General features: G+C 41.1%; 1 protein-coding gene across 1 annotated transcript in view; it reads left to right on the top strand.

Annotated features, from left to right (window-relative positions):
• LOC147733208 (mucin-5B-like) overlaps window positions 1-25841 on the top strand; it is an 875769-nt gene that overhangs the window by 643189 nt on the left and 206739 nt on the right. Inside the window, exons 25-29 of the mRNA XM_086957740.1 lie at window positions 1208-1336; window positions 4024-4108; window positions 11361-11398; window positions 12475-12630; window positions 23387-23644. Of these exons, the coding sequence (XP_086813866.1) occupies window positions 1208-1336; window positions 4024-4108; window positions 11361-11398; window positions 12475-12630; window positions 23387-23644 (666 nt within the window). The remainder of the gene's footprint in view (window positions 1-1207; window positions 1337-4023; window positions 4109-11360; window positions 11399-12474; window positions 12631-23386; window positions 23645-25841) is intronic.

Raw genomic sequence — 25841 nt, 5'->3', positions numbered from 1 at the left:
GACAGGGATTGACATTATCTGTTCATGAAATCACTGTACCCTGCTGGCCATGCTTCAGAAATCTGTTAAATTTGAAGTTTGGAGGAGGCTGACCTGGCACCACCACTGAAAAGAGGTAGGTTGTTCATGGAAGTGAACTAGAACGACCTGATATTTAAAGATTTAAAAAGAAAACCATACACTCTTTCAAGTAGCAAAGAGCCAGTCCTTGCAGATTACATACAATGTGTCTCAATGCTTGTGTCCTCCTTGTTTTGGCAATCATATTCCTAAAACTGAAACACATAAACTCCCCCTCACCTAGCATCCCTCCCCTTGCCCTATTGTTTATGTGTTTTCAGAGGCATTTGCTATTATGATTTTGAGGGTATCCAATATTATATTATCATTTATACAGTGGTTACTAATCCTGATGAGAAGGGAAATGAAATTACCTTTTTTTGTCAGGTTTTTTAAGACAATACACAGTCACATGCCTCTACTCTGTGGAGGGCACTGAACTCTCCTGATAAAATAGGGGGTATCATGCCGGCACCTGTGATCAACTTTTGCAAATCCTGCATAAAGGAAAACCTGAAATTAAGGGGCTTGAGACTGCCATATCTGTACCAAGTCAGAGGAAAATTTTGTCAAAGGGCTACGCTTTCACGGTATTGCTGCAGCCAGGCGTCAGAATTCTATATTTCTAAAGTATAACACAGGTTGATGCCAGAATATCATCAGTAACTTTGGGAGCAGCTTCACCCTGACAATGCTTTTTACAGGTGTCCCCTGCCAACCAGCATGCAGCTCTGCCTTTCTCCAACTCTTTCACTCTCTATCGCATCCTCTCTCTGTTCGCTCTATCTCTCACTTAAATACCCACAAAACTCTATCTCTATTTACTATCTAGCTCTGCCTTTCTTTCACTTTCGCACTAGCACTCTCTCTCATATAAGTAAAACACACTTCCATTAGAACGCCAACAGCTCTAACTCGAGACCTATTACATTGCAAATGCTTGTTTTCATTTGCTGGGAGCCAGACTTGGCAGATTCATGCCCACTTAGAATTCTGATCTGCCTACATTTGGAAATAAATGTGTTGCATGAAGAATTTAAACATTCAGAACTTCGTAATGGACTGTGATTGTTGAGTTTTCTTGTTCCTATTATCTGTGCAGTATGTCAAATTAACAAGTACCTAACAGCCATTTCTCTTGTTACAGCAACGTTTTGTGATTACTACAACCCTGAAGGGGAATGTTCCTGGCACTACAAGCCCTGTGGTTCTCCTTGCCTTAAGACTTGCACGAACCCTAGAGAGCTGTGCACAGACAGCACATACACTCTTGAAGGTATGCTCTGACATTCATTCACAGCTTTGTGTGATGTAGCCAAGTTGTACATGATGGCTTGATAGTTATTGTTGTTTCTGCTTCTTCTAGTTAAACTAGCTTGAGACCCAAATTAGATTTAGATGTCAGGAGTGTCAGGAATTTATATCCAGCGGGTAGCACAACGGTGTAATAGTAGAAGTTGCAAAATATTTCTTGGGCATTTTTTTAAAAATAAACAATATGAGCAATTTTCAAGTGTCATGTAACATCACTGGACTTCAACCTAATATTTAATAGACTTAGGGTATCACTACCAGGCTTGGTGTTGACATCGGGTTTTCCTGCAGAACTCTATCTGGGAAAATAGTATGGGTGTGATTATTATCACGCACCTTGGAATTTCGATCCCTGTGCTTACTTTCATTTTGTACGGGAACTGGAATTCAAGTAACCCCAGGCTTGTAATAAGGACCTTTGACATGTGTTTGTACTTTCTAACTTTTTTGTACTCTAATTTTCTACTTATGTACATTTTTGTTACTTTATTTCTAAGTTTTTTTTAGCAAACTGATATTTAAATTAACAAAATGCATAAATGAAAAAGACCTAGGGCCAGATGCACTAATATCTGGTTGCAAAATATTGATCACAGCGTGCAACCAATGTCTTTGTGACCAGTAAAGATTTGTAAGTACTGACATATGTTCTAATAGGTCAATTCTTAAGAATCTGAATCGCAGTAGGTTGAAATCCGACCTACCTTATGCATGTTAATTAGTTAAGTCGCAAAATGCTACTGAAGGCCAACACTAGAATGGTGGCCTTCTCGGGGCAGCAGATCACCATATCAGTGATTGCTTTTTAATAAAGAACAGTTTTTTAAACGCAGGACGTTTTGCTTAAAAGAAATGGGAATTCATTTAAAGAGAAAAGTTTATTTTTTTTGGTTTGTTTGAGGGGAGGCTGACCACTGCCTCCCAAGAAACCAACTTTATTTTTAAATTTGCATTATTAAATGTGATACCACCTCCTTTGAGGTGTGTATAAATTATCAATGTTTTGATTTAGGTCGCAAAAATCATTAATGATAAATTAGATACATATTGGTGATTTGGAAGGGGCACCTACAGCAGGACCCCTCAGATACTGAATGAGTATTCCTTTGGAATACCTTTTTAAGGAGTTGGAAAGACTTTTTCCATAAACAAGATTAGTGAATAAGATAAAGCATTTTATCTGTTCCAACTGCATGTTCATTCTTAGTATATTTTACCCCAAGTTTCAGAGGGTCTGCTCATCTGAGCAATAACCTCAGAGTTTGGAAATAGTGCAATAAACTATAAGTAGCTGGTGAGAAATAGAAAACACTTCCTAGGTTCAGTAGGGACTCACATGAAGATATTAGACTTTTAGCTTCAATTTTAGGAATTCTGCGCTGTGCAAGACTTCTTGCCTCTGAGTTAAAGGTGTTCACTCAGTGGGGACTACAGTCTCCTAAGAAGAGGAGCACATATACCCTGGGCAACTCCACAGCTTCATGATATGTCCCCATCACTTGATATTAAGAATGGCATATTTTGCACAGTCCTCGTCTTTGAGGTACACAGTTTCGGACTATCCCATACGGCAACTAAGCAGTTCCAGAAGTGCTGGGTTGACAAGTCGGAGTGTGGACCTGTTCTAAAGTGTGGTAGGCTATTTTTTACCGTTGATTTCTCTGATACTACCAAAGCATTGCCTGCAGCAAGCACAAATGCAACCAGTCTCCCATACTTTACCAAACACCCATATAGCATGTCTTTACAAGTTCATTGATTTGCAAATGTTGAGCACCTTTTTCAGCTTTTTGGAGTTCGAGTCATGTTTTATTATGATTCCTGGACCTATTTTCTGTCCCAATCCGGTCATGGAGATGTGTACAGTGGGGCAGTTGGGGTCACGTGGGTATACAATATTTAAAAAAACGTAAATTTTGCCACTGGCTGCATCTCCTCTTCTTCCTGGGTCCCAGCAGCCCTGTTCAGAGAAGGACGTCTGAGGGTTTCTCCATCCCAGCTACTCAATGCAGCAGAACTGGAGAAAACCTAAGTGCGCATGTGTGTTTTGGTTTGCATGAGACAGCCATTCAAACACACATGAGCACCTCAGGAGTGGAGTGCACTAGCACTCCTCCTCCCTCACTCCCATGCCAAGGCCCGCCTCTCCCAACACTGCTGTCTAAGAGCCGGCAAACATAAAATAAAATGACGCAAGAACATCGTTTTATTTTACACTTGCTGGCTCGGAGCCAGGCAGTAGGGCGATGCTGTTCTCCATTGTGGAGGAGCCGCCACTGGATGTGTAAGTAAAATGTGTTCAGTTCTTATACTGAGATTCCAGTACCTTCTACATCATATGGTGGTTGGCCATTTAGTGTAATGGTAACTTCAATGACGGAGTAGTATATGCATGAGTAAGAGGTACTTCCTATTTGCAAAATGATTTCACTTTCACTGCATTTGACAATGTTTTAAAAATGTATATTATTCTAATTTGGAGATATTTTCCAGGTCACCAAAATGTGTTCATATATTGAATACAAACGAAAATCCTTCATTCATGGTACATCAGCTTAAGGTCGAATCATATGTAGCAATGTATAAATTGTTAAAAGGATGATTCATGTTTTCACATGATGATTATTATGCCTTTTATTTCTGCCTCAGGATGTTATCCCGAATGCTCCGGAAACAAACCTTACTTTGACGAAGATCTGATGACCTGTGTTTCCGTAATGAACTGCACAACATGGTACGTTTTAACGGTACAGGTGCCTGTGGTGAAAGACTCACTACAAGCCTGAATTTACGATTAGACAAAAAAAGCCTACATTTGATTTTAAATACATATTAATATGGGTTTAGTGTGAATTCCTGAATTGCCCTCTCATATGTCCCTAAACCATATTTGTAACTTTTTTCCTCTCTCAAGATGGAAAGGGGCTATGAGCTCCTTCATCAAAGTGTGCGTGTACAGCAGCACATTCAAAGTACATCTAACAACAATCTCGTAAGTAGGCTCGGGTATTCACCAGAAATATTTACACAGAGTCCATGGGTTCAGAAGTATATAAGTCCCAAATGGATCATCAAACTGTGTTTAGAAGACCATCAGTGGGAGAAATGCTGCAAGGCATATATGTGGCATCAGTTTCATTGAAAGACACAAGAACACCTAGGCGGTATATAGACAATATAGGGCTGCCACTTTTCTGATATGTGTGGCATGGATGAAACTGTTGAATGTGTGTCTATGTCAAATACATCATAGAAATGTGTACAAAGCGAAATGACTACTTACTATGCAGCAGTACAGATGATACACAGGGAGCCTGTATAAAGTTCGGGGACTGCGCTCAACCCTCGAACACATGGTGTTGTGTTCACAAGGGCAATTGGCACAGGCCATGCAGGTCATCTACTTAACTTCTACTGCACAGGGCCACACGTCATTCACAGTGCACCACAAAAGTAGTCTCGCAGGGCCTACAACTGCTCCCATCCATATCTTAGGACAAAGCGGGTGGTACAAAGCTTGCTCAAAGCCACGCACTGTGCTCAGGCGGAATGCTGTGTGCAATTGGTAATGTCCACATAGTGGGTGTGCACAGGGTTTGACTAAACTGACAGGCTTTTATTTCTAAAGAGCATAGTTTATTAAAACCATTACACCATCAATGCATCGAGGCAATAATAAAATTGAGGAACTACAGCAATACAAATATAGATATACTTAATGATTATGATTAGTGCATTGTACAATAACTTAAATTAAAATCATAAAAAACATTTTAGAAAGCAACAAATTATTTTCGAATGCTGAGACATGAGTTTCACCATGCACATAATGTAATGGACTTAAATGGTGGACTCTCATCCCCGTGATGTCCTTTATTCTAGCCTCAAATATTTCTAAGAACTTTACCAACCGAATATTAAGATGTGTGAAATATGTGTTAAGGGGAAGAAATAAGGGCGTGCCTGCATGTTCGAACAGCTGCCTGGTTAAAGGCGTCCTGCAGCATCCTTTTGTGGTCTGCTAGCATAGCCAGCCAAATACAGAGAGCATGAATTAAGGTCTTTTTTCCCGAATCACAGAGTCTGCAATTTATCTTGGCTGGTTTTAACCAAGTCTGTAGCTGGTCCAGGGTATATTGAATTCATAGGTAAAGGCGCATGAACATAAGTTTGAGATGAGATGAGAATGGTAGGTCAAAGTATGCATGCAAGCGCGACGCAACTCCTGCAATGCACATGGGCCACCCATACTTACCATGGTGCATCACTCCAAGCGCCTGCTTCAAGCAGGCGTAAGGGTTTGAAGCAGCAGCGTCGTAAAACTGACTTAGTAAAATCTTGTAGGTTTCACTGCGTCAGTTTTACGGGGCTTTCCTGTTAGGTAACACCCACCCTGTGACAGAACGCCCACATGAAGCCTAACGCAGGGTTCATGTGGCGCAGATCTTAACAACGTGACGCATCTGCCTAGATGCGTCACCTTGTAAGTAAGTCGCAATGTGGCACATGGTTTACGCCGCTGCTGCGTCACAAAAGTGACGCAACAGCGTTGTAAAGCTGTCGCAAGGCCTGGCCTGGCAGTTTGGACTGGACTGTCCCCATTGGGTGCAGGGTCAGGACTGAATTGCATATGGCTGGGTCCAAACTGGAATTGCACGGTGAGCAGAAACACAATGAATGTATGCCCAGGTCTCTGTACTGGGGTGAATGTATGACATTGTTCTACATTCTCTCCATCAATTGTTCCTTTAGCGTAATTTTTTTGGTGGTTTTCCCAATGCAGTGATTTTGTTTTTTAAATCTTCCTATTTGTACTTTTGACAAAGTCTCTAAGCAGAGCAGAGTCCACTTTATGCTTTTTCGCTCTCTGTATATCTCGCACCTCAAACGCGTATTAGCCTCAAATCCATAGCAAACAAATAATAAATAATACAAATTATCTTTAATCTTTCTGCACCAGCTAGGCTCACTGCATGCATTTCTTGCAGTAATTCATTATATTAGATGCTCATGTACTATGAGAAAGAAGTGAGTTAAATTGCTTAGAAAACATTTTAATAATGCCTGGAATCAGTTTTTATATGTTTTGTTTATAATCATATTTATGTATTTTGTGCTTTTAGTCTTGTATGGCTACTGTAGCCGAATAAAGGCAAATTTACTGACTGGCATTTGCCACTTAGTTTAATTGGCGGTCGCTCTCATAAAAATCATGGGTCAAATTATCAAGCAGGGTGTTAAAATTTTTCTCCGTTTTAGCGGCAGAAAACAGCCGCTAAAGTGGCGATAATGGACTTGATAATATGGCCTTGTGAATTCCAATAAAAACCCATGTTCTGGTGTTAACATGGACTTCTATTGGAATTCTCCAGGGTACATTATCAAGCTCATCATCGCCGCTTTAAACAGCGATAATTTTAATGCCCTGTTTGATAATATGGCCCATATTCCTATCGCAGAAGCACAGGCATATGACTCGCTTGGGTGGACATAAAAAAATCACAGATTGGTAGCCAATATTCACTTTTAAATTAATCATCAGGATTAAAAAATGTTTACCAATATTTCGAATGTGGCCTTATAGCATGTTGCCAAGGGCTAAACTGGATGGTAAAGACCCTGAACCTGAGTTATAGGCTCGAACCATAGGAGAGAGCCTGTAATAACTGGTATAGCCCGGGGCAAAATGGCTATTAGGTTATTAGAACATTGCACCCACTAAGATTTTGTGCTTTTAGTCTTTCATGGCTACTGTAGCTGAATAAAGACTAATTTACCGACTGGCATTTGCTACTTAGTTTAATCGGAGATAGCTCTCGTAAAAATCATATTCCTATCGCTGAAGCACAGGATTAGCGCAAACAGACAGAATGTGGGTACTTCTTGTTTGCTGAACTTATGTATTTGTGCTATTTCTTTTAGCATGAAGTGTGCTCATTTGTAAAAAATTGAAGTGAGGAAATATTTCACTTTTACTTATAGCACAAAAATCCAGATTTGTGATGTGCATATTTTTTCAAACATTTTACGTAATCAGGCAGAAGAAATTATGCAAACTCGCACACCCCCAAATAACAAGGCCCTTTTGGATGAGCTTCATCTGGCAGTTTTGGAAGGGTTGTTCCATGAAGAGCAGGGTCAGTACTGATTTGTATAAGCTGGACCAATGTCTATGGTGGCACAGTAGGTGAAAACAATGGATTAGAATGTAACCCAGAGTGTTTCCCATTATTTCAGACTGTTTGCAAGGATTCCTCCAATTACCTGTTGTGTGTTTAATGTAATGCCATAGGTGGCCCAGAAGTGAGTCCCTTGCTCGCTGTGAATCCAAATTAAATCTCACCGACAAGGCTGCCAAGGCTGCCAAGGCTTAAATTGCTCTTGGGGATTGTTTGAGTTCCATTCTGGAGCGGGTTATGCCTAACAGTTCAAGGTGGACTAACCTCATGATGACCACTGCTGATTTGCGTAATATTGCACTCTGTCTAGTTTGGAACAGTGGTGAACTATGGATTGGAATACAGGTGTGTCAAGTGTCAATTTTCAATAAAGATGTCAACTGTAAATGTGAGCAAGTATAATGGTGGTGGTCCTGCCCGGGCCTAATATGACCACATAACACAGTGTTTTAGACGATCCTTCACATGTTGCAGAAAGTACACAGAAAGTTCCTCTCTCCTTTCTTTGTCAGTCAGGCAACCACTGCAGGCCAATCCCCCAAGCAGCACTTCAGCTTAGGGATAGTCTCTCTACAGTCTATCTGGTTCCTCTCCTCAGCAAAGGTTTCTTCTTGTTTCCCAGTAGTGATCTAAATTTCTGGGGTCTGGGTCCCCTCTTTTATACACATGCTTGACCTGCATTTAATGGTGACAGGCACTGGGACATATTGGGTGTACTAATCCACTATAACCATTCTCAAAAAAGTTATCAATCCTGCACATAGAAGACCGAAAAGTCTGTGAGGTCATCCCCAAGTATCTTGGCTGAACAGTCCTACATTTGTTCATGAAACAAGTTTGAATCAGTAAATAAATCCAAGAAGGTTTATTTATTCTGCGGATTGAGTGTGAGACTTTTTTAAGGATTGTTTTCCAGTTTGATGATGTGGGACTCTCCTCATAAATTGGCAGATGTCCCATATTTCCTATTTAGTTTGTATGCACTTTTATATACTCTAAACAGGACAGGCTGGACATCTTTCATTTTTAGAGTGACATACATTTCAAATAGAGTGAAAGGCACATCTCCCAATTGTTGGTGGATAGCGTTAGACCTGGCATCCTTGGTGTGATTTCACCTAATATTTTGCCTTCATACTACCTGTTTTGGCTGGTCTTAGGACTCAGCACACTTTACCACTGCTAACCAGTGCTAAAGTGATTGTGCTCTCTGCTCAAAATATGGTAACATTGGTTATATCCAATTGCCATATTTAATTTACTCATAAGTCCCTAGTAAAGTGCTCTAAAAGTGCCCCGGGGTCTATACTTTAAAAACTACTAGTGGGCCTGCAGCTTCGATTGTGCCACCCACTTAAGTAGCACTGAAAACATGTTTCAGGGCTGACATTGCAGAACCTGTGTGTGCAGTTTTAACCTGCCATGTCAACCTGGCAAAATAAACCTCTTGCCAGGTCCAACCCTCCCTTATTACCATATATAAGTCACCCCTAAGGTAGGCCCTCGACATCCCCAGGGGTGGGGTGCAGTGTCTTTAAGCAGTTGGACATGTACTTTTAAGTTTCACATGTCTTCTTAGTGAAAAACTCTTAAATTAACTTTTCACTACTGCAAGGCCTATCTCTCCCATAGGATAACATTGGAGTTGCCTTATTACATTTTATAAGTGCAATTTCCAAATGGGAAGAGATATTTAGTTCATTTTTGGTGTCTCTGGAATCCTAATTTAAAATCCTAATTTATGGTGATGTTGGATTTTAAAGATCAATTCTGAAAATGCCACTTTTAGAAAGTTGACATTTTCTTCCTTTAGCCATTTGGTGCCTGTGGCCTGTCTCTGGTCTCATGACTTGGTGTAGTTGGCAGCTGAGCTTTGTGTATTCCTCTTGGACAACCACACACAATGGGAGGTTGGGTGTCACTGGATGGACGGTCACTGGCAGGATGGGAGGGAGGAGCTGGGCCCAGGCAGTGCCCTGTCTCCACACAAAGGACTGCATACCTCTTGTAGTTAGTCTGGAGACAGAGCCAGGAAGGTAGGGCATCTGTACACTTCAAAGTCATGACTCTAGAAGTTTCTCCCCACTTCAAAGGCACAGCTATGTGTAAAATAAGTACATCAGACACCACTTCAGTATACTTCTGTACTTGTGGATACTCTGCCAGGAAGAAGGACTACTTTGCTGCTGAAGGACTGCCTCTCAGCTGAATGGCACTCAGCTCGACTCCTGTTGTGCTGTGCTGACCTGCTGCCTGCTGCCTTCTTACCTGGGTGAGAAGGACTGGACCTACATCTCTTGAACTCAGAACCCAGTGTGACTCCTAGGATATTTGGCCAGCCTCCTAATCTGAGACATCTGGAACTGGCCTCTGACAACCTTGCATCTGCACCTGGACTCTGTGAGTCTACCCTGCTCAGTGGTCCCACCCTAGTTCTGGACTTGTGAAACTGGGCTTAAGGTGCTCTGCCAGCCTCTGCAGATCCAGTAGAATAAGAGCAACATGACCAGAAATGACACAGCTCCGCTGCTGGATGGATTGGGCCCATAGCAAAGACTTGCATCTCTACCACATCCCGCATTGCTTTTGGAACCACCACTATGTAATTCATCCTTGGTGCATGCCCTCGCAACTCTTGTTGATGGCAGTTTCAACTGCGACAGCGATCTAGCACCGCAGCCTTACAGCTCCTAGGAACCGGTGCATCACCCTGACTGAGTGACACATCCATCTTCTCATCACAGGCCCCCGTTGATAAGGTCTTTGATGCCAATGCAACAGGGCCTCGCACCGCAGCATTGCAACATATCAGAACTGAAGCATCCCCTCTGCTGCATGAATCATCTTTGACATGGATCCACACATCACTCTGCAAACCTGGATTTAAGACCCTCTGTTCAGCAGGCCTCACTAAGTCGCTGTAACCAGCCCGCTCTCCATTACGATCGGCCTGAACTCTTTACTTTTTCCCTGTACGGCGTGACTAGATATCTCCAGTTAGTGCTTTATGCCTTTGTTGCTAATTTCTGTAATCAATTTAAATTCAATGTCTCCGGTTCTACTAATTGGATTTTTGTCATTTCGGTCTTGTTTTATTTCTTAAATTAAGCTCTATTCATCTAACCTTGCTTGGGATACATTAAGTGTGGTGTTTTTACTGCTTTACAGTTTGAATTTTTGCACAAATGCACATTGCCTTTAAATTAAGCTGGACTACTCTGTCCCAATATACCAGGGAGTTGAGCACATGTTAATTTTCACTTTGCTTGTGCCTTACCCTTACTAGGATTGTGGTTCCTGCTTGATGAGGGCTCCCATCCCACTCAACTAGTAACCCAGTTTCTACCAAATATCCTCATCTGTAAAATTCTAAATAACATCTTTATTATTAGGAGATATATCCCTCATTTGTTAAAATCTGAATAACCTCTTTATTATTTTGAGATATAAAGATTTATCTCTCAGGTACAATATAGCAACAAAAAAAACGCTGTGCATAGTTAAGATCTGTATGCAGTGAGGTTAGGTAAGCAGATGACTGGGCAACCGAGAAGGCCTGCAGGTAAGAGAACACGATCGAGAATGACATAAGTTTACTAATGACTAGCACACTTGCAAGGTTTCTGGTGGAGTTGAGTCTTAAAGCAATATCGTGATATTTACACCTAAGAAAATATGTTTGCATCAGTTATCGGGGAGTTGAATAGCAATGGCTTTTTCACCTTGAGTAGTTATGCTTCAGAAAATATTTTTACAAAATGTATATTTACAAAATATTTTTAACATTGACGTTTCTTTTGTTTTCAGCACTTCTAGTGAAATGTTATGCACTGATGATCTGCAAGGTATTCTCAGAATTTTTGATTCGCTTAATGGTTTGGGAACTAACCCTTGGTACTAACAATGTGGCTAAAATTGGGAACTAACTAATGGGTACTAACAACGGGGAAATAATCCGAGTTTTAGGTAGATTTCTGTACAAGTATTTAATTTCCAGTAGACGTGTCTGTTCTAATTATATCCTTTTAAAGAAATAAGTAATAATATTTAACCGGTGTCCTCTAATTAATATAACAGCAGTCACACACTTCAAGTGTAAAATGTTCATTATGCACATGTAATAGAAATACAAAACTGACGTAGAGGCTTTTAACCCACTAAACAGTGACTTTAAGGGAGGTTACTTCATCTCACCTTAAAATTACAGTGATTCTTTTTGTTTTGTAAATGTATTTAATTTGGGGAACATTTTCTAAGGTATACAAATATACCCAGCCTTTAGCATTATACAAATACAGTTTAACAAGAACAGAAAGTAGAAAGTAGGTGATGAGCTATGCAAGGGATATATTGAAAAGTCAGGTTTTGTACATAGGTCAACATGGCGGTCAGGAGTGTCTCTCAGGACTTTGGATTTCAAAAAATACTCCATTGCCCTAGTATTTTGCTTGTTTATTTTACATGTTTTGTCTTGGCAGTCAGTACCTGGTGGATGACCTGCATTTAATTGTCTTTTGAAGGTGGCAGAATACCTACTGGCATGAACGCAGAGGTATAGCCCTTTATTTGTAAGGAAACAAGGTAGACACAAAAAGCCCCATGGAAGCGAATATTATATTTGAGCCACAGAGGAGTTTTTTTTACTGTCTATGCAAGTGAACGTCGAAATCACAGAATAATGTTATTTGTCTTAGATTGTTGACAAAATAGCTACAATGTAATCATTTGCTCTGCAGCTCAAACTCACTCTCAGAGAATGTAGGACAGAGATGAACATGAGTACGTGAATGGTCATGGGATAATATCCATATGCTGCTATTCGTTATTGTGGACCAGTCTTGAGTTGTACACAAATGCTTCCTGATTTTCTCCTGAAGAATGATTATGTCTCATGATGAACTTTCTACTGTCTTCTGCTCAGACTGCCTATGCTGCTATGATGGAAGAACATACAAACTTCATGAAGAAATTTACAACACTGGAGATGGCATGAACTGCGTTACAGCCACCTGTGGACCACATGGCCAAATTAAAAGGGACTACTATTTCTGTGGAGTCACTCTTCCAGCTACTACAGGTCAGATTATGCTTCTCTTGAGAATTGTAGTCTAGCCATCCACAGTATGCCTATTATGATGTGTGTTCTGAAGCAAATGTTCTTATGCGAAAGTCCCAATTTGAAAGTTCTATGTGTGAATTAAAGAAATGACATAACACAGTAGGGTTTCACAATATTTGGTTGAAAATATTTCCGGAGCAGGCCATACAATCAGGGATGGCTTGATCTACATATGCAGGCGTTCCTTCACTCATACCATTTACAAAGTGACAAATTAGTTTACATTAATTAACATCGTTAGCTGGCGTTCCCTTGGCCTGATGATAGAAGGCAGTGGTCTCAGAGAAGGTTAAGAAAGGGAGCTTTAGGCAGAAGAGGGGATTATTAATGCTGGAGGGCACACCTGCGTCCTTGCAATAAGCCTGTTCCTATTATGAATGTCAGTTTCACGCTTAATTACTTAGGTAACAGCATGGATGGGATCCAAACGTTTTTTGAAAACACAATTGATGCGCATTCAATCATCTGTACCCAAAAAATGCAACTTGCACTAGTGAATTTTGGCACAATCAGATCTCCTTGATTGGTATGTAATTATAAATATAAATATATTTATATAGCAATGCTGCAAGATTGGGCCGATCACAATGCCCAGTCATCATGGAATATGCTGCAAATTCTAATTAAATACGTCACGTCTGACCGCGAAAAAATATTGGCAAAACTGGAAGAAATCCGTAAAGAACTTGACAAATCCGAGAACAAAGATGAAATCACTAAAGGCATGGCGGAAATAAAAAGCAGGATTTTTAAACATGAGCAAACCATAAAAGAACGAAAGACACACAAATTCCAACGGGATAGAAATGACTATCTGAATGACAGAATGTATTCGTTTGCACGCAAGTTCTATAATATCCGACGACAACAACTACCAACAACAGGTAGCGGCATGCAAGAAGAATCAGGACCAAGCAAATCGGATATCAGCTCTTGAGATGAATCTGATCCAGGAAATGCGGAAGGCATAGGCCAAGAGAGCAAAGTGCCGACACCCGTAGAAGAATTCGTTTTTTTACGGGAGGACCGCCTGATGAGTCTCAGGCCCGCCTGATGAGTCTCAGGCCCAGACAGCCCCGCAAAGAACAGAATACGGACAAACCCAAAAGTCAAAGAGTAGAAGGCGGAAAGACAGGAGATGGGGCAAACACAAATCAGCAAACGGGAAAACAAACATACAGAAGGAACAAACGACGATGAAAGAGACACTAGAAGAAAAAAAACACAGTAAAAAACCTCACTAATATGGCACTCACAAACAGTGAAGAAGAAATACTTACACTAGGATTATCCTTCTGCATAAGAACTAATTTTGACTACACGCAGACACATATAGACTGACACCAATTCATACGGAAATTAAAACTTCACAAGCACTTTTTTAACACACATGACAGAACAAGCAGTTTGAGCGATGGTGAATCGATGGGTAATCCACCTAGCACCTGGAATGTAGCTGACATGGAATTCATTAGGGCAATGGCCGAACTGAACAATTGTGAACAAACAGAGATCATGGGCACTGGAGTAGTGGATATCCATGCTGGCATTAACATTCAAAGGACATCTCGAACTGCTTTTAAACCAAGATCAGCATTTTGCCCGCTCATGCCAAAAGACAATATCGATATCTTCTCAGATAAAGTGATCAAAGACTTGAAAACCCCAGCGGTGGAAAGCAGTGGCAACTTCACTAAAATGAGGCATAACCAAAGAACTGAATATGAAACTGTTATGATAAAATTCAAAGACAGGAATGATATTGTGATACGTTGGTCAGATAAAGGGGGCAATGTAGTTCTCTGGCCCCTGGAGATGTATAACAAAGAGGCAATGTCCCAACTTGCAGACAGGAACTGCTATGTGAGAATCAGCGCGACCAACATCACCAGCATACAAGAGCGTTATCATTAAAGCCTCTATGATTGGAAAACAGCTGGACTCATTGGGAAGAAAGAATTCGATTTTCTGAAAAACATTTATCCAGTGACTCCACAACTTTATCTAATCCCGAAGATACACAAGAATTAACTATGCCCTCCGGGAAGACCGATAATATCGGCAATTGGCAGACTATTTGAAAATATGAGCAAGTTCATAGACTTCTTTCTCCAGCCACATGTGCAGAGTCTGTCACCATACACCAAAGACAGTGGGGACTTTTTGGCACAAATTTATGACCTAAGTTGGCACAGTTATTATGTCTTTGTCACGCTCGATGTACAGAGCTTGTACACAAGCATTAGACATAGGGATGGTTTGAATGCCAAAACACATTACCAAGAAATCATAGATATTGGGCTCTACCAACACACACTGATGCTGCTACAGATGACCGAGTGGTGCCTGGAAAATAGCACATTCACGTTTGATAACCTCCTACACAAACAAATACACGGGACAGCCATGGGTACTTGCTTCGCCCCCAGCTATGCTAATCTGCATATGGGCTGGTGGAAGGAGCAAGTACTCATGGTGAAACACCACGCACAAATGTTGGAAAATGTGGCACTATACTGTCGCTACATCTATGATATTTTTGTGTTATGGAAAGGCAGTGAGGACGGTGCAAAAAAATTTGCAGCTGAGCTCAACCAAAACACACTTAACCTCCAATTCACATGTACGAACAGTAAAGAATCCATTGTCTTCCTGGACTTGGAGTTATTTGTCAGCAACAACAAAGTACAATCCAAAACTTACAGGAAACCTACGTCGGGCAACACAATCTTACACGCCAACGGTTTTCACCCCATCTCTAACATCCCCTATGCTGAATGTCTTAGGATGAAGCGAAATTGTAGCACACAGAAATGTTTTTCAACATCCAAGGATGAACTCTTTGATAGACTACGTGCCAGAGGTTACAGTAACAAAATCCTGACCAAAGCTGAACAAAAATGCACCACAAAGAGTAGAGAAGGGCTTATTTTCAAACGACCTGTCCAACCAAGGTCGACGAAACTAGTTGACACACCAAGACAGATCATAGGCTACAATGCATATCACACACAGCTATGAAAAATCCTGTATAGACACTGGCCAGTAGTTCACAGCGACCCAACCATAGGATCCTCTTGTGCCAAGTTGCCCCAACTCACGTTTATACGGGCAAAGTCCATGAGGCAAGAATTAGTGTCCAATGCTCCCTGGAAGGAGAACAAAACCATCTGGCTCAAGAGCACTAAGGACTTTCATAAATGCACTACGTACAAAGGTTGTAGGTTTGGCATGAACACAAGCAAAGTACAGGTTCCGCTTAGATAGTCTCCCCTCGAGATAAGAGAAAACTTTACATGCAAAATGGACTTTGCAGTTTATGTTCTGCAGTGTACATGTAACAAAAGATACATAGGGAGCACCATACACCCTGTCCATGTAAGGATATTGCAACATCTACGCGTGATCAGTAATGACGATCCCGCATATTCCGTGGCACGCCACATAAATGCACATCATGGTGATAGGGCAGAGGACCTTAAGTACTTTGTAATTGACAGTGTGCAGAAGAATGCCAGGAGAGGCAACAGACAGCTAGCACTCAGGAGACTGGAGTCTAGATATATCATCCTACTAGACTCCAAAACACCTAATGGCCTCAATGCGGATGAAGCATTGAGTGTGCACCTCTGAATATCCAAGCATCAATCATGACTTTGAATCTACCAAGGTACCAATTAACTCCCCCGTTCCTAGACCCAATCCTCCTATCATTTTACAGTTCTGCTTCCAAAAATCTAATTTGTGTTATCTTTTTTGCTTGGTGGCATAGGTAAACTTGCAATAATGGTTCAATTATTGTATTGTATTTTTTGTTATCTTCTATTTTTTTCACTTTTACTTCACACTCTATTTTTAATTACATAAAGCTATGACTCTAATGGCTTCCAGACCTTCACTATGCAGTGTGTATCCGTGTACAACAAATTCTGACCGGGTACTGACCGGGTACTGACCGAGTAACCACTCCTATTACATATGCTTCCAACCAGTGGCATTTCCACATACCGCAAGCCTGCACCAAGAGACAGCTGTGCTAACCATCCAAGAACCTAGTAGTCAGTGCACTAGCAAGACATGTTCACCAAGTTAGCACCTTAGTTATGGCAATTCGAAGCCAGAACATACAAATACAATTAACAACGTTACAACGGGACAAAGCAGAGCAGACAATACAGACAGAGCCTATATCACTAAGGTCGGAACACCTGGATTTTTTAGGAATCCCATTGGGTCAAAACATAACATCAATCTTTCATTTCTGATCATCTTTAGCCATGGAACATGTACAGGAAAAAGCTCACATATTATTTTAGGAGCACATTGTATATATTGCAGTCATTCAAATGCATTAATTTGCTTAAATTAGTAATGAAGGAAATGCACATATTATTATTATTGTTGTGTAATCACTTTTACCTACAGCCTATTGTTTATTTTATCTTTAACAATGCAAATATTAACCACAATTATTTCTAAATCTTTTACTCTAATGGTGACAAAAGAAAGACTTCTAATCAAACAATGACTAACCACATGTCACGGAACGCACCTCTTCTATGCCCTTCATGCAAGAGAAGTTTCCATGACAACTCACATAGGCTGCTGCCAAGCCAATCACTTGTATATAATGCACTTCAGTCTTTGTGGACAGATGTGAACAAGGCGGTTTTGCCGCCAAAACGTGCCAAGGCATTCGCATGGAATAAACTTTATCTTTGATAATTGATCCCATGGTGTCAGCCTCTGATTGCAAACACAAGGATGCAGCATTGGAATCCTTGGAAAAAAACAATATATATATATATATATATCACTCAGGAAGTCAGCCTTACAGCGTGAAGAAGGGCGACGGCGGACCCAGAAATTTCAGGTGCAAATTTTATTTAGTGCAAAAAGCGCCTTCGCACCATAGCCATATATATATATATATACACATACATTTTAAACTTAGAAATTCACTGAAAAAGGTTACAGAGACGTTATAGTTAGGCTCTGATTTCACATGCACATAACCAAAGAAGTTCAGAAATTATAGTTTTTTGAGCTAACTAGTGATGTCATCATTGATGTCACTGACCAACTCCAACCTCATACAGAGCACCAAGGATGACCAAGGAAAAGTACAAACATCAACGGATGCAATAATAAAACTGTTCCAAAGATTCTCTACCAAACTATACTCCCCTTTGGCTAATAACCCAAACGATGCCTGTCTAGAATTTCTCCACAACCTGCCAATTAAGTAAATCTCTAGCAACTATCCTTATACAGCCCAATCAGCAGAGATAAAATTAAACTCGCTATAAAAAGAATACTGCAGGTAAAGTACCATGAACAGACAGTCTTCCCATTGACTTTTATAAAAACCTTTGCTTCTATGATTATTGAACCACTGAAGATGGCCCTGTGCCATGTCACTTTCTCAATATTCAGGTCAGGCTCTGCCTCTGAGACCAACATTGTGGTTATCCCTAAAGATGTAAAAGACCACACCAACCCTAATACCTTTATACCCATCTACCTCATAAATATTGAGGTGAATATTTACGCAAAAATCTTCACCAACCTCCTTACCACTCAATACCAAAACAGGCTTTAGCAAAGGAGATCTGGCATGTGACAACATTTGCTTTTTTTCCCATGTGATCAAAATTGCATCCTGTCCACTCCCGCACTACCCCAGCAGCAGCAGTCATAGCCTTAGATGCAGAGAAAGCATTTGTCAAGGTCTTGTGACCATGCCTGGAGGTTGTCTGATCAATATATAATCTTGGGGAACCCTTCATCAGAATGACTCCTAGGCTAGAATTAAAATTAGCAGTTCCTTTTTCTCATTATTTTGCACTACAATAGGGTTCCCACCAAGACTGCCCCTCCCCCCTACTATTCCTATTGGCAATCAACCCACTCCTAGTAATGTTAAACATATCCTAAGATACCCCAGTCATACAATTCAGGGATGTTACTTATAAAACAGCTGCATACACAGACAACATACTGATATTTACAGAATCCCCAAGTTCAGCTATTCTAGATATTTTTGATCATTTTTCAAACTTTTCTGGTTATTCCTTAAACAATGAACTTTCCCCTGAAAATTCATTGCCACCTTTCGATTATTGGCTCATCTTACCTTCAATGGAAATCAAATATTAAATAATTCACCATTTGGTACTGCAATGACCTCTCTGAATCGATTGCCAAAAATGAAAACAAGTCATTGAGTAAATTAAAGGACTTTTTGTCTGCATGGTCCCAAACACATTTCATGGAGGGGCAGACTTGAAACCATTAAAATGTTGTCCCCTTTAATTAGCTTTCTGTTCAGTATGCTCCCTGTCCACCTATCTGAAGACTTATTCCTTAAAACTGAGAAGCAGTTGTAATTTCCCAAACTGGAAAGTCTATCAAACTGCATATTTAGCCACACAAACTACCAATTAGTTTGAAACTGGCTCATCCAGTAAGCCTGTATGGCTTGCTGAGGAATTAGCAATCATTCATCCCTTGAGCCTAGAAGCCAATTTGAGTACAACTCAACAATCCTACACACACTCGAGGAAGATCTTCAGAGATCCAATTTCTGCCTTATTAACTCTACATTAATCCCTGGCAACCAACATACAGAAATCTTTGTCCTTATCATTACGGACCACCAACTCAATGTCCATCAGTGGGATATGGGGAGCCAAAGGCATCTCATAAATATCAAACCTTTACATGGACTCTGAACCACTGACAATTACATCGCTACCAAGCAAACATGATCTCTCAAATATGGATTTCCAGGACTTCCTACAGGTCAAAGCAAAAGTGACCAAGCTAGGCCCAATTTAAAATCGACTCTTCTTTGAAAGTTGCAGCTCATGCTGTTGGGCAGTCCTAATGCATCTAAGAACTACAAATTTCTCACTAATTTAAAAACTCCTCATCACCCCCAACTACTGCACAAATGTTCATCATATTTCTTTTCAAAAGATTCCGCACCTCTTAGCGAGGAGGCCTGGTCAAAAATCTGCCCACGACTACTCCAAAACAAACTTATTCCCTCACTGAGACAAACTAAATTCTTTGCTGCTCACTTCCTCTATTAGACTCCTACTAAACTCTTCAAAATAAAACTTAAAGACTCTGACACATGCTGGGCTTGTAATTCATCACCTGGCAGTGCAAAACATCTGTTCTTCTCTTCCCCCCGACTGTCCTGCTGCTGGTTAGACATCTCCTACCAGCTATGCAAAATGTTTATATCCACGATCCGACTATCCTTCCCTTTGATAATTCTTGGTCCACACTCTACAATGCCACCATTCAAGCTCCCAGATTCATGCCTCACCTTACTAAATATCCTTCTCAACATTGCCCTTAAGGTAATTCTGATTGACTGGAAATCCATTAGTAATGTTTCCTACTATATACTATGGCATGGGCAACATATCTTAGAAGTACACATATATCCCAATCTCCGAGCAAATGCATCTCTATAATATTGCAATGTATATGGGAAACACCGGACATCTTTATTCATACTGTGCCTTCACAATAAAGGAACTATCGATCACTGTTGTCTGCAATAGATTCTATTTGCAACTTCGACAGTGAGAATCCTCATTCGACCAACATGATTCCCCTCCTCCCCACTCTCCCCTCTCCCATCCATTTGCTCCCTCCTATCTTAATCCATTTTAGAGTGTTTTCTGTATGTCATGACTTGCAGGATATGTACTCCAGGTCAATTGCCCAGGAGCCACCCACAGACCAAATACTGTCTAGGATTAGATCACTCTCAACTGTTCCAAGTACTATCTTCCCGTTATCACTTATTCACTCCCCATACACCAACCTAATGTGATTTGCATGTGATTCAGTGATTTTTTCAATGCTTATAAATTGTGATTTTACAACTACTATGCTTCTAAGTTTCTTCCAATCGTATGTTTCACCATTTTATGTCACTTTGATCCTTGTTTTATTTAAAAATGGCAACAAAAAATGAATGGACGCATACAGAACCATGAAAATTCAACAGTTAAAGTTAGAGTTATCTTAAGAAACAATAACAAGTACCCTAAAGTAACTATAAGTCGCATCCCTGCCATGCACAGTTTTCTCATCAGCAATTTTACTGCAAATGTTGCACTGATATTATCAATGATGTCATAGAAGATGTCATGAGTGTTGTAATATGTGGGGTAATTAGCAGTGCATGGCAAGGGGGTGAGTTATAGTTAACTTTGGGCATGAGTTAATTTTTTTAGATAACTCTAAATATAACTGCTTCATTTTGGTTGTTTTGTGCATGTAAATTCTGAACCTAACTATAACATCCTTGTTACCTTATTTTTGTGTGTGATTTATTTAAGGTTTTTAAATTCTGTATCCTAACTATAACTTCCCTGTAACCTTTGTTTTTTTCAGTGAATTTCAATATTTTTTTAACACAGCGGCAATGATTAACACAGCCAGGCTGCCCAGTGGCCAACCCCATGGTGTCGGCCATGTGCAGCAGGGATTGGCCACAGGGCTTGGCCTCTGGCCAGGCCCTGCACCCAACCCCACACATTCAGCCAACCCACACAAGGCCATTGAACATGCGTGGCAGGAACTTTGGCACAGGGTCTGGGCTGCGGCCAGGCCCTGAAGCCAATTCCCCACATGCAGATAACATTTGAGTAGGACACGACGCCCCCACCCCAGGGCAATTTCAGCCCAGGTACCCCGTACCTGGGGTCTGTCACATTTTTTAGGGTAAGGGGTACTTGGCTCCCCTCCCTGGATGGTATTTCCGCCTTCGGGACACCATCTACCGGGGCCTGGCCTTATTGTAAATAGTAAGGAGGGCATGCATTCCCCTCCTCAAGCTGATTTCTGGCCCCGGGGACCCAATTCCCCCTGACCCACCAATAAATAGTTGGTGCCCTGGAGCCCTCCCGGGGCACCAATTGCATATTGATTTGGGAGGCAATAAGCCCCCCTCTCCAGGCCAATATTGGCCCCAGAGGCCCCATTCTTCTGGCCCATGCAGGAAATGGTGGGTGCCCTGTAGCCTACTCAGGGCACCCTCTACATAATCAAAAGGTGGAGGGGGAACGTAGCCTCCTCCTTGGACAAATATTGGCCCGGGGTCCCAATCGTCCAGGGCCTATATAATTAATATTTGGGACGGGGATCAGTGAACCCCTTCCCTAGGCTGATGTTGGCCCCAGGAACCCAATCTCCTGTCCACTGCCACATTTTCAATGGGGAATGGGTATTAGCCCCCCTCCCTGGCCCACTATTGACCCCAAGGACTCTATCCACTGAGGCCTGACCAATGACAGGTGGGTGCCTTGGAGCCCACCCAATGCCCCTGTGGCCCCAACCAGTTCCATGCCTCCAGTGGGAGCTGGCATTGTTCCCTAACGTAGGGAGCAGCTAAACATACGGCTCCCTGCGGGCAAGAGTAATGTTTTCATCTGTTTCTCTGACCGCCTCACAGCAGGCAGGGAAACAGATGAAAAGTTCACTCCCAGAGTGCAGTAGCATTTTACATACTTCCACACACTGGGAGCGGAAGTGTTTGCTCCTGCCTGGCAGGAGCTTTAAAATTGATCCTACCAAGCGAGAACAAACACGCTATTTACAAGTGGTTAATCCCCTTGGAATATAAAAGGAACCTGACCCTGGGGGATGGATTTCCCAGCGGCATTATTGCCTCTGAGAAGGGGGGCTGTGCAGCCCCACTCCCTTTCCTATGCACAGCTGGGCCTCGGGGCATGAGGTCCCCCTTCATGAAATCTGCCAGACCCCAGGGGCTGGGGTCCCCAGTGCTGAAATTGGCTCAGAAAGAGGGACCTCATGTGCCACCCCCTCCCCTTTAATATAAAACTTAGTTCCCCCGGGACCTGGGGTAAGGAAAAGCAAGTGCAGCCCACTGCACTTGCTTTTTTCCCCCAATTTTGACAGGATCTGCAGGTACTCTGCGGATCACCGACAAAATTGGCAAAAACTATTTTGGTCCCCCGATGGGGTCCCTGTGGGTCACCACTACCAGGCCTACGGGACCTCACTTCTCTTTATTCACTTTTTTTCTTGGGACTTAGATGGCTGCCAAAACTTCCTGGTTGAAATTTTGGCAGCTAATCAGATCTCACCATGAGATCTGTTGGCTGCGTGTGTCTATCCTCAGCCTTCGTAGATATGTTAATTTCTTTTTTCTTTAATAACGCTAATATTATTGAATGGATTTACACCAAATAACAAGTGTGTTTATGTGTTGCAGCTCCCTGCGTCTGAAAGCAATGCCGGATTGAGCTTAATGTTATATAACTAGCAACAGTGACCAGTACCTTTATGGGGCCATCTTCTGACCAATCAACATGAATAAATAGATCAGTTCAAAAATTCATATTGCCACCTCTCTCACCCTGCCTTAGCAGTAGTTCCTGCATTATCTAGTTCCGAAAATATGTCCAACATTGCCATAGGCAACCACACAGTGATCAAAATGCATATATTTTTTTATTAACTATGTGACTTAGTTATAGACGATAACATTATTACAATATAGCACCACTGGTAGTGCGACAACACAGGAGTTAAATATCTAGTGTTATAAGCTTAAAAATCATTGCTTGGTGACCAGAAGTGGTGTAAGACCGTAAGGCATAACATACTAGATTAAGTATATGTCATAAGGTCTAATCTTTCTATTTTCAATCCTTTTCATCAGAATCTACAACTGTATCGCCTTCTAAAAATACACAACCTATTGTTTCCACAACTCGTGGCAGCGGGGGAAGCATTTCAACCACAAGTCACAGTGGCAACAATATGTCATCTACTAATGGAAAAAATGAGAATACTTCAACTACTTCCAGCAAGAGCGGGAACCTTCTAACTACTGAAAGAAGCACTGAAAGCAGCACAGCATCTCTAAGCAGTCGTATGCCAACTACTAGTATTCAGCAACCAACTTCAACTGCAGCTGGTACGTTATAGTTTAATTGTAAAAAAATGTCAATAACCAAGTATACTATGGTCAGATTTAATTGTGTTTTTTCCCACAACATTTCATCTTTCTAGTTAAAATTGAGGAAGTTGAAGTCTGTTGAATTACTTAAGAAAGTCAAGAAAACAAAATGTGTTCCTTGAGCTCCAAAAATGTTAATCAATGAGAAGATTGACATAGTGATGTATGATATCAATGCAGAAAGTGATTGTTTGGTGAAATGCATGCCACAATGGAAGACTCTTGATCAAAGGCTTTTGATGAGTTAGATTGGCTGAGAATTTAAATATTTATCTTGAGACACCCATCTATCTTCAATGATATGTAGATTTGCTCTGCACCCAGTTCACTTGACCAAATGCCCACAGATTATGGCCTTCTGCGATACCCAGTATTCCCCTGTGACAGGGTGTGGCCTTTGCTGATGTAATGAACCAATTGCCTTTTTTTTTTATATATTCATTTGTTGTTTTGAACAGCACAGTCCTGGCCCTCTAGGTTATCGAACTCTTGTCAGATAAAAGTAAAGAAGTAGTAGGTGTATACAAATTGCAGGGAAAAAACAGGTAGATGAAAGTATATATACAAAAAGACATTGAGATATATTTAACATTGTTAATTGGGTATAAAATGATATAAAGTTCAGAGAGCGAGGTGGTTTTGAAAGAGTAGGGTTTTGAGATTCCTCTTGAAAGCTATGTAAGAGGTGTCAGTTCTGATGTAGAGGCAATGGAATGGAGTTCCAGACTGTAGGATCACTGCCAAAGACAAATTCTATATAAATTCTCCCCAAATATTTACCAAATGTATACAGTGCCCTTACACCCCAAGTTTTAGCTAAGGCATGTTCCATTTTATATGTATCCTTAACTATGGTCAATCATGTGGAGTGGTGTGGCTCACCAGTTACAGGCGGCAGACCCGGGAGCAGAAGTCGGCCGGGACCAGGGTTCAATTCCCGACGCGGCAGGGTCGTGGACTTGGGTCAGCGGACTCGATAATTCTCGCTTCGGTGCCTACTCTAATCTGGGGTCAGACTCGGCAACTCAGGGCATTAGCTTGCCTAATCTCCACAACGCCCCCCCGCCCCCAACGCCGGGGATGCCTGGCTCCACCTTGGGGACTCCCAGCAGGGACCATCCCACAGGGAAAGCCAGGACGGGTTCCCCAGCGTTGCACAGCGCCAGGAAACCTCCGGGTAGCAGCTCGCTTTACAAGTGCAAACATAATAATAATATAATAATAATAATTCTGCTGTCGATGGTGGATCTCGTGCAATCCATGATCAAGCTATATTTAGCCTAGCACAAGCCAATATATTACTGATAAGTTCTCTCAGGCTGTAGTCACATGATTGTGGTCCCAGTAAAATATCTATACCCGTAATGAAATAGATCTTTTACGTTTTTGAGACATAATCCTTTCTATTCCTCCCCAAAATAATAATAATGATGGGCATGTATAAAACATGTGCTCTAAATCCGCTGCGTATAAGTCACATTTTGGGCATCTAGTCCTAACACTGCTTAAATTACTTAAATTACTTACTGCCCATTTTGAGATACGTGCAGGGGTGTAATAGAGAAGGCAGATTGTTCTATATGATTATAACTTTAAACTGGAGGAGTAGACTGATTTTCTAATAGTATCAAGTGTGAGGGATATTGAGTTAGCAGTGATAGTAGACCCTAACTTCTGGCTTCACCGTGTAGCTAATTTCCCACAGTCACCTTCTTTTTGAAAGTTAAATCTTTTATATACAAAGCTAATCAGTGATCTCTCTTTTGCTGAGTAAATACATTCCCACTTACTAGAGTCAGTCTGTTCAGTAAGTTCAAGGTTACTTTGAAAGTAGTCTCGAATTTGATAATATTTTAAGAGCATACTCTCTGTGACATTATACAGAAGTTGGAGTCTAACAAACGTTGAAAAACCTGTGTTACCATATAAATGCCCTACATTTTTAATACCACAATGTGCCCATTGCCTCCCTCTCCCATCATGAAAAATTCCTGGGAGGACTGGGTTGTCCCATAAAGGTAGTTTAGAGTGATATATCGGTATTTGAAATTTACTAACAATAGCCTTCCAGATATATACTATATCTCGTGCAGTCTTAAATTTGACCCGCTTGAAATAATTCGTATCATTGATTCGTTATAAGAACATTTTAGAC

The sequence above is a fragment of the Lissotriton vulgaris genome, chromosome 2_1 (assembly GCF_964263255.1).
Source record: "Lissotriton vulgaris chromosome 2_1, aLisVul1.2, whole genome shotgun sequence".
In the NCBI taxonomy this organism is placed as follows: domain Eukaryota; kingdom Metazoa; phylum Chordata; class Amphibia; order Caudata; family Salamandridae; genus Lissotriton; species Lissotriton vulgaris.
The sequence above is the reverse complement of the archived record's forward strand: the minus strand, read 5'-3'. Positions and strand labels throughout refer to the sequence as shown.